Source organism: Ranitomeya variabilis, chromosome 4, assembly GCF_051348905.1.
Source record: "Ranitomeya variabilis isolate aRanVar5 chromosome 4, aRanVar5.hap1, whole genome shotgun sequence".
Classification (NCBI taxonomy): Eukaryota; Metazoa; Chordata; class Amphibia; order Anura; family Dendrobatidae; genus Ranitomeya; species Ranitomeya variabilis.
Genome location: NC_135235.1, coordinates 542,547,638 through 542,557,807, shown reverse-complemented (window position 1 = coordinate 542,557,807; position 10,170 = coordinate 542,547,638). Strand labels below are relative to the sequence as shown.

The 10,170-nt window shown below is 45.4% G+C and overlaps 1 protein-coding gene across 4 annotated transcripts in view; it reads right to left on the bottom strand.

Moving 5' to 3' along the window:
- Window positions 1–807: 807 nt before the first annotated feature.
- The window catches only part of ATXN7L3 (ataxin 7 like 3), a 44,330-nt gene continuing 34,967 nt past the window's right edge, over window positions 808–10,170 (bottom strand). For all 4 annotated transcript variants that reach the window (XM_077252508.1, XM_077252509.1, XM_077252510.1 and 1 more), the window contains exon 12: window positions 808–1,104. In XM_077252508.1, the coding sequence (XP_077108623.1) occupies window positions 962–1,104 (143 nt within the window). In that variant the 3' untranslated portion in view covers window positions 808–961. The remainder of the gene's footprint in view (window positions 1,105–10,170) is intronic.

Sequence of the window (10,170 nt, the reverse complement as noted above, 5' to 3'; positions counted from 1 at the left end):
AGTTACCCATGATCACTGACAGGCAGAGTGCCAGTTATAGGGGGCTTCCTGCGCTGCCCTTCTAACAGCTGCCAGAACACTGAACACAAGTGCAATAACCAAGCTGCTGCCATCCCCACGGCCCTGTGCCCTCACCCGACGCTCTCGAATCAAACACATCAATGTGACAGATGCTTCCACAATATATATATATATATATACATTGCAAGGAAATACTTAGTGTGAATTTTTAATACGTGCAAGATATCCTTCCACCCTTCATCTGCCAGAAGCAGAAACACTTGGTTGCCCCTTGGGTTGTGTTGGGGCCCACACCCAAACACCTAAAGCACTTCAATGTCTCAGAAGTGATGAGGTCAAACGTGGTTTTTTTTTTTCAAAATTTTTTTTTTTTTCCTGAAAATCTTCAAGTTTACGGCCTCACATTCCAGAAAGTTCCAGAGATGGGAGTTTTTAGCACGGGCGAGCTGGAGTCCCGTTGTGTTACATAGAGTCCAGTTATCCACGGAAAGACCCCAGGTCTCCATTCAAATCAGCAGCAGGGGGTCTAACGCTCCGTCTCTAGCTCAAATTTTAGTCTCAGTTTTCGACTCCATTTTTAAACCTCCCATTGGTTTTGAAGTCCCCTCCCCCTACAAACTCCTCCCGATACAGTTGTGAGGACCACACATGACACCACGGGCAGCCAGGCAGCACAGATGCAGCATACAGAACGTGGCAGCACGCAGACGCCAGGAATGATGGACAGGAGGACACTGCCTTACATAAGGCATGGCCATTTCTTCTGATATAGGACATGTTTTGTATTTTTCACAGTAGAGGGTTAATCACAGGGAGGGGGGAGGCATGAGCCTGGTATTAACCATTTGCAGCCAAAGGGCTAAGCAGGCAGAGGTAACAGCCCGTGTAGACAGGCGTTCGTACAGCCATTGGATCCATCGCACCGCTGTGTCTCATGCGCTCAGTTGAGTTCACTGTACATTCCCGGCGTTAGCGGTGCGGGGGCTTTGGGTTTCTTCTTTTTGCTGCCTCCGCCTGCACTACTCATGTTGATGTGGCTTGGCTTTTTCTTCTTGGGTTTCCGCGTATCGGAGTTATTTGTACCTAAGTGTCAGACAACAAGGACAAGTCAGAATCTGACGATATCGCTCTATAGTATCTGTGGTCACAAAACTAAAGGCCTCATAATACAAAACTATGACTGCTTTCTACCAAAAATGACAGCAACGCACTGTGCACAGGTCACGTGTGGTATTACACTTCAGCCCCACAGATTAACCAAAGCTTCGGTGCAATGTGGTGTCGTCTCTGGAAGAAAGCAGCCATGTGTTCCTAATCCTGTAAAACCGCTTTGAATGGCTGGTTATACAAATTGAAAAAAAAACCCACGAGTCCGTAATATGAGAGGGAAAGACATGGCCGCTATCTTTGCATCACATGTATCCATAGGCTGTGCTCAGTATTACAACTTGGCTCCTCTCACATTAATTCGGCTGCAATGTAATACAAGTGCTTCTCACAAAATTAGAATATCATCAAAAAGTGAATTTATTTCAGTTCTTCAATACAAAAAGAGAAACTCATATTATATAGAGTCATTACAGACAGAGTGATCTATTTCAAGTGTTTATTTCTGTTAATGTTGATGATTATGGCTTACAGCCAATGAAAACCCAAAAGTCATTATCGCAATAAATTAGAGACCTTTTTAAATGCTTAGGAAGCTTTTGCCGGTGTTTTTTGTTAATTATTCTAAGGTTGGATTCACACTAGCATTCGGCAGGGCTGCCGATGGCAGCCTTCTTCCTCTGTTAAGCCCCACCCACTGCCGCACCTCTTCCTTCAGCTCCGCCTACGTCGTCCTGCGTACTTTATCTTTAACATTGGGTACGCAGGCCATGCGGATGTATGCAGATACCTACGCATGCCATGTGGATGCCTCCGCATGTGTCGTTTTGATGATGCGCTCAACTGCGTCGAACGCAACATGTTGCATTTTGTTGCAGTCGGCGCAGCGTCAAAACAACACATGCAGAGGTATCCGCATATATCTACATGGCCTGCATACCCAATGTTAAAGATAGGGTACGCAGGACACATGCAGACGTAGGCAGAGCTGAAGGAAGAGGTGCGGCAGTGGACAGGGCTTAACAGAGGAAGAAGGCTGCCATCAGAAGCCCTGCCGAACGCAAGTGTGAAACTAGCCTTAGTCTGTGCCAGTAGGCTCCACAATCATGGGGAAGACTGCTGACTTGACAGGTGTCCAGAAGGCAATCATTGACACACTCCACAAGAAGGGTAAGCCACAAAGGGTCATTGCTAAAGAAGCTTGCTGTTCACAGAGTGCTGAACCCAAGCATATTGATGGAAAGTTGAGTGAAAGGAAAAAGTGTGGTAGAAAAAGGTGCACAAGCAACCGGGATAACCGCAGCCTTGAAAGGATTGTTAAGAAAAGGCCATTCAAAAATTGGGGGGATTCACAAGGAATGGACTGCTGCTGGAGTCATTGCTACAAGAGCCACCACACACAGACATATCCAGGACATGGGCTACAAGTGTCTCATTCCTTCTGTAAAGCCACTCATGACCAATAGACAATGCCAGAAGCGTCTTACCTAGGGAAAGGAGAAAAAGAGCTGGACTGTTGCTCAGTGGTCTAAGGTGTTGTTTTCAGATGAAAGTAAATTTTGCATTTCATTTGGAAATCAAGGTCCCAGAGTCTGGAGGAAGAGTGGAGAGGCCACAATCCAAGCTGCTTGAGGTCTAGTGTGAAGTTTCCACAGTCAGTGATGGTTTGGGGAGCCATGTCATCTGCTGGTGTAGGTCCTCTGTGTTTTATCAAGACCAAAGTCAGCGCAGCCATCTACCAGGCAAATTTAGAGCACTTCATGCTTCCCTCTGCCAACAAGCTTTTTGGAGATGGAAATTTCATTCTCCAGCAGGACTAGTCAACGGTCCACACTGCCAAAAGTACCAATACCTGGTTTAACCCCTTCATGACCTTGCCGTTTTTTGCAATTCTGACCAGTGTCCCTTTATGAGGTAATAACTCAGGAACGCTTCAACGGATCCTAGCGATTCTGAGATTGTTTTTTCGTGACATATTGGGCTTCATGTTAGTGGTAAATTTAGGTCGATAATTTCTGAGCTTTATTTGTGAAAAAAAACGGAAATTTGGCAAAAATTTAGAAAATTTCGCAATTTTCACATTTTGAATTTTTATTCTGTTAAACCAGAGAGTTATGTGACACAAAATAGTTAATAAATAACATTTCCCACATGTCTACTTTACATCAGCACAATTTTGGAAACAAATTTTTTTTTTTGCTAGGAAGTTATAAGGGTTAAAATTTGACCAGTGATTTCTCATTTTTACAACAAAATTTACAAAACCATTTTTTTTAGGGACCACCTCACATTTGAAGTCAGTTTGAGGGTTCTATATGGCTGAAAATACCCAAAAGTGACACCATTCTAAAAACTGCACCCCTCAAGGTGCTCAAAACCACATTCAAGAAGTTTATTAACCCTTCAGGTGTTTCACAGCAGCAGAAGCAACATGGAAGTAAAAAATGAACATTTAACTTTTTAGTCACAAAAATGATATTTTAGCGAAATTTTTTTTATTTTCCCAAGGGTAAAAGGAGAAACTGGACCACGGACGTTGTTGTCCAATTTGTCCTGAGTACGCCGATACCTCATATGTGGGGGTAAACCACTGTTTGGGCGCACGGCAGGGCTTGGAAGGGAAGGAGCGCCATTTGACTTTTTCAATGAAAAATTGGCTCCAATCTTTAGCGGACACCATGTCGCGTTTGCAGAGCCCCCGTGTGCCTAAACATTGGAGCTCCCCCACAAGTGACCCCATTTTGGAAACTAGACCCCCCAAGGAACTTATCTAGAAGCATAGTGAGCACTTTAAACCCCCAGGTGCTTCACAAATTGATCCGTAAAAATAAAAAAGTACTTTTTTTTCACAAAAAAATTATTTTAGCCTCAATTTTTTCATTTTCACATGGGCAACAGGATAAAATGGATCCTAAATTTTCTTGGGCAATTTCTCCTGAGTACACCAATACCTCACATGTGGGGGTAAACCACTGTTTGGGCACATGGTAAGGCTCGGAAGGGAAGGAGCGCCATTTGACTTTTTGAATGAAAAATTATCTCCATCGTTAGCGGACACCATGTCGCGTTTGGAAAGCCCCTGTGTGCCTAAACATTGGAGCTCCTCCACAAGTGACCCCATTTTGGAAACTAGACCCCCCAAGGAACTCATCTAGAGGCATAGTGAGCACTTTAAACCCCCAGGTGCTTCACAAATTGATCCGCAAAAATGAAAAAGTACTTTTTTTTCACACAAAATTTCTTTTAGCCTCAATTCTTTCATTTTCACATGGGCAACAGGATAAAATGGATCCTAAAATTTGTTGGGCAATTTCTCCTGAGTATGCCGATACCTCATATGTGGGGGTAAACCACTGTTTGGGTGCACGGCAAGGCTCGGAAGGGGAGGCGTGCCATTTGACTTTTTGAATGGAAAATTAGCTCCAATCGTTAGCGGACACCATGTCGCGTTTGGAGAGCCCCTGTGTGCCTAAACATTGGAGCTCCCCTACAAGTGACCCCATTTTGGAAACTAGACCCCCCAAGGAACTTATCTAGATGCATAGTGAGCACTTATAACCCCCAGGTGCTTCACAGAAGTTTATAACGCAGAGCCGTGAAAATAAAAAAATAATTTTTCTTTCCTCAAAAATGATTTTTAGCCCAGAATTTTTTATTTTCCCAAGGGTAATAGGAGAAATTGGACCCCAAATGTTGTTGTCCAGTTTGTCCTGAGTACGATGATACCCCATATGTGGGGGTAAACCACTGTTTGGGCGCACGGCAGGGCTCGGAAGGGAAGGCACGCCATTTGGCTTTTTGAATGGAAAATTAGCTCCAATCATTAGCGGACACCATGTCGCGTTTGGAGAGCCCCTGTGTGCCTAAACATTGGAGCTCCCGCACAAGTGACCCCATTTTGGAAACTAGACCTCCCAAGGAACTAATCTAGATGTGTGGTGAGCACTTTGAACCCCCAAGTGCTTCACAGAAGTTTATAACGCAGAGCCGTGAAAATAAAAAATGTGTTTCCTTTCCTCAAAAATATTTTTTTAGCCCAGAATTTTTTTATTTTTGCAAGAGTAAAAGGAGAAATTGGACCCCAAAAGTTGTTGTCCAGTTTCTCCTGAGTACGCTGATACCCCATATGTGGGGGTAAACCACTGTTTTGGCACACGTCGGGGTTCGGAAGGGAAGTAGTGACGTTTTGAAATGCAGACTTTGATGGAATGCTCTGCGGGCATCAGGTTGCGTTTGCAGAGCCCCTGATGTGCCTAAACAGTAGGAACTCCCCACAAGTGACTCCATTTTGGAAACTAGACCCCCATGGGAACTTATCTAGATGTGTGGTGAGCACTTTGAACCCCCAAGTGCTTCACAGAAGTTTATAACGCAGAGCCGTGAAAATAAAAAATCATTTTTCTTTTCTCAAAAATGATTTTTTAGCCCACAATTTTTTATTTTCCCAAGGGTAACAGGAGAATTTGGACCCCAATATTTGTTGCCCAGTTTGTTGTGAGTACGCTGATACCCCATATGTGGGGGTAAACCACTGTTTGGGCACACGTCAGGGCTCGGAAGGGAAGTAGTGACATTTGAAATGCAGACTTTGATGGAATGGTCTGCGGGCGTCACATTGCATTTGCAGAGCCCCTGATGTGCCTAAACAGTAGAAACACCCCACAAGTGACCCCATTTTGGAAACTAGACCCCCGAAGGAACTTATCTAGATGTGTGGTGAGCACTTTCAACCCCCAAGTGCTTCACAGAAGTTTATAACGCAGAGCCGTGAAAATAAAAAATAATTGTTCTTTCCTCAAAAATTATGTTTTAGCAAGTAATTTTTTATTTTTGCAAGGGTAACAGGAGAAATTGGACCCCAACAGTTGTTGCCCAGTTTGTCCTGAGCACGCTGGTACCCCAAATGTGGGGGTAAACCACTGTTTGGGCGCACGTCGGGGCTTGGAAGGGAGGGAGCACCATTTGACTTTTTGAATGCAAGATTGGCTGGAATCAATGGTGGCGCCATGTTGCGTTTGGAGACCCCTGATGTGCCTAAACAGTGGAAACCCCTCAATTCTAACTTCAACACTAACCCCAACACACCCCTAATCCTAATCCCAACTGTAGCCATAACCCTAATCACAACCCTAACCCCAACACACCCCTAACCACAACCCTAACTGCAACACAACCGTAACCCTAATTCCAACCCTAATCCTAACCCTAATCCCAACCGTAACCCTAATCCCAACCCTAACCACAACTGTAACCCCAACACACCCCTAACCCTATCCGTAACCCTAACCACAAGCCTAATCTTAACCCTATTTCAAACCCTAGCCCTAATTCCAACCCTAACTCTAATTCCAACCCTAACCCTAAGGCTATGTGCCCACGTTGCGGATTCGTGTGAGATTTTTCCGCACGATTTTTGAAAAATCTGCAGGTAAAAGGCACTGCGTTTTGCCTGCGGATTTACAGCAGATTTCCAGTGTTTTTTTGTGCGGATTTCACCTGCGGATTCCTATTGAGGAACAGGTGTAAAACGCTGCAGAATCCGCACAAAGAATTGACATGCTGCGGAAAATACAATGCAGCGTTTCTGCACGGAATTTTCCGCACCATGGGCACAGCGGATTTGGTTTTCCTTAGGTGTACATGGTACTGTAAACCTGATGGAAAACTGCTTCGAATTCGCAGCGGCCAATCCGCTGCCAATCCGCTGCAGATCCGCGGCCGATCCGCTGCCGATCCGCTGCCGATCCGCTGCCGATCCGCTGCCGATCCGCTGCCGATCCGCTGCCGATCCGCGGCCGATCCGCGGCCGATCCGCTGCCGATCCGCTGCCGATCCGCTGCGGATGCGCTGCGGATCCGCGGCCGATCCGCTGCGGATCCGCGGCCGATCTGCTCTGTGTGCACATGCCATAACCCTACCCGTAACCCTAACCCTACCCCTACCCCTACCCCTAGTTCTAACCCTAGTTCTAACCCTAACCCTAGTGGAAAAAGAAAAAAATATTTTCTTTATTTTATTATTGTCCCTACCTATGGGGGTGATAAAGGGGGGGTTTATTTATTATTTTTTTATTTTGATCGCTGTGGTAGAACCTACCACAGCGATCAAAATGTACCTGTAATGAATCAGCCAGCCTGCAGATTCGGCGGGCGTACTGAGCATGCGCCCGCCATCTTGGAAGATGGCGGCGCCCAGGGAGAAGACGGACCGACTTCGGGAGGATCGGTAAGTATGAGGGGGTGGTGGGGGGGTAGATCGGAGCACAGGGGGGGGGATCGGAGGACGGGGGGAGCGGACAGGAGCACGGGGGAGCGGACAGGAGCACGGGGGAGCGAACAGGGGGACGGAGGGGGGTACCGGACAGAACGGAGGACTGGGGAGGAGATCGGGGGCGGTGGGGGGGGCCAGAACATGATTTCCAGCCATGGCAGATGCTATTGCAGCATCGGCCATGGCTGGATTGCAATATTTCACCATTTTCATAGGTGAAATATTGCAAATTGCTCTGATTGGCTGTTGCACTTTCAACAGCCAATCAGAGCGATCGTAGCCACGTGGGGGCAAAGCCACCCCCCTAGGCTGAAGTACAACTCCCCCTCTCCCTGCAGATCGGGTAAAATAGGAATTAACCCTTTCACCCGATCTGCAGGGATGCGATCATTCCATGACGCCGCATAGGCGTCATGGGTCGGGAAGGGGTTAAAGACAACAGTATCACTGTGCTTGATTGGCCAGCAAACTCACCTGACCTTAACACCATAGAGAATCTATGGGGTATTCTGAAGAGGAAGATGAGACACCAGACCCAACAGTGCATACGAGCTGAGGGCTGCTATCAAAGCAACCTGGGCTTCCATAACACCTCAGCAGTGCCACAGGCTGATCACCTCCATGCCACGCCGCATTGATGCAGTAAGTGATACAAAAGGAGCCCCGACCAAGTATTGAGTACATTTACTGAACATACATTTCAGTAGGCCAACATTCCAGATTTTAAAATCATTTTTCAAGTGATGTTATAAAGTATTCTAATTTACTGAGATAGTGACTTTTGGGTTTTCATTGGCTGTAAGCCATAATCATCAACATTAACAGAAAAACACTTGAAATACATCACTCTGTCTGTAATCTAATATATAAAGCTGAATGTGTGTGTGTGTGTATGTATGTATGTATGTATGTATGTATGTCCGGGATTGGCATCTGAACCGTAGCAGCTACAGCCACAAAATTTTGCACAGTCACACGTCTGGACCCCGAGAGCGTCATAGGCTATGTTGTGAGGTGAAATTTTAACCCCGCGCTTTCCAATTCACCAAACAATTTTGCCCCTATCTACATAATGGGGAAAAAGTGAAAGGAAAAGTGTTGGAGGCGTCGCAGCTACAGGCACAAAATTTTGCACAGTCACACGTCTGGACCCTGAGAGCGTCAAAGCTATATTGTGAGGTGAAATTTTAACCCCGCGCTTTCCAAGTCACCAAACAATTTTGCCCCTATCTACATAATGGGGAAAAAATGAAAGGAAAAGTGTTGGAGGCAAATTAACAGCTGCCAGATGTGAACAAGGGGGACTTAAAGAATGACAGCGATGGCACCAAAGAGTATATACTGTACAGTTGCTAAGGTGGGGCCCCAACATGGGATAATCACACCACCACGGGGATATGAACACACACACAAAATGCGCCACACACTACCACGTGCTCGAACACATATACCACCCTCAGTGCACATTTCACCACACATACACCAACCTCGCCACATAAAAGTAGAAACACAAAAGTCGCCGCTCAAAACTCGCCACGCGCAAAACTCTCCACATGCAAAACTCGCCACACGTGCAAAACTCGCCACACGCAAAACTTGCACACGCAGAAAAATTGCCACACGCAGAAAAATTGCCACATGCACAAAAGTTGCAACACATGCAAAAGTTGCCTCACACAAAACTTGCACATACTCAAAAGGCACCACACATAAAACTCGCCACGCGCAAAACTCGCCATGCGCAAAACTTGCTGCACACAACTTGCTACACTAACCTGTCACATGCAACTCGACACACAAAAAGTTGCTACACGCATGTCGCCACACAAAACTCATCTCACAAAAGTCCCTACATGCATGTCGCCACACGCAACTCAACACACACAACTTGACACACGAAACTCGCCCTAAAACACACACAAGTCTGGTATCCTTCAAAAATAAAAATCTGATTAATAAGCAGACAAACTACAAGAGCAACAAATGTACCATATAGGAATCCGGCAGCTGTCAGTCACATGACCAGTCTATTATGTGTATGTGTGAGCTAATATATACTGCCAGGGGGTGGGCTTACTGTTGGCTGGGGATTTATCAGGCTGCCATTTTAGCTTACAAATACTGAGGTAAAAATACTGACCAAATAACGTGTGAACGAGGGCTAATACAGGAGGAGATGGCATACAGCTATATACTATATACAGGAGATGACACACAGGTATATACTATTTACAGGGGAGATGACACACAGGTATATACTATATACAGGAGGAGATGACACACAGATATATACTATATACAGGAGAGATGACACACAGGTATATACTATATAGAGGAGGAGATGACATACAGGTACATACTACATACAGGAGGAGATGACATACAGGTATATACTATATACAGGAGGAGATGACACACAGGTATATACTATATACAGGAGCAGATTACCTACAGGTATATAGTATATACAGGAGGAGATGACACAGGTATATGCTATGTATAGGAGGAGATGACATACAGGTATATACTATATACAGGAGATGACACACAGATATATACTATATATAGGTGAGATGACACACAGGTATATACTATATACAGGAGATTACATACAGGTATATCTAATATATAAAGCTGAATGTGTGTATGTATGTATGTGTGTATGTCCGGGATTGGCATCTGTACCGTCGCAGCTACAGCCACAAAATTTTGCACAGTCACACGTCTGGACCCCGAGAGCGTCATAGGCTATGTTGTGAGGTGAAATTTTAA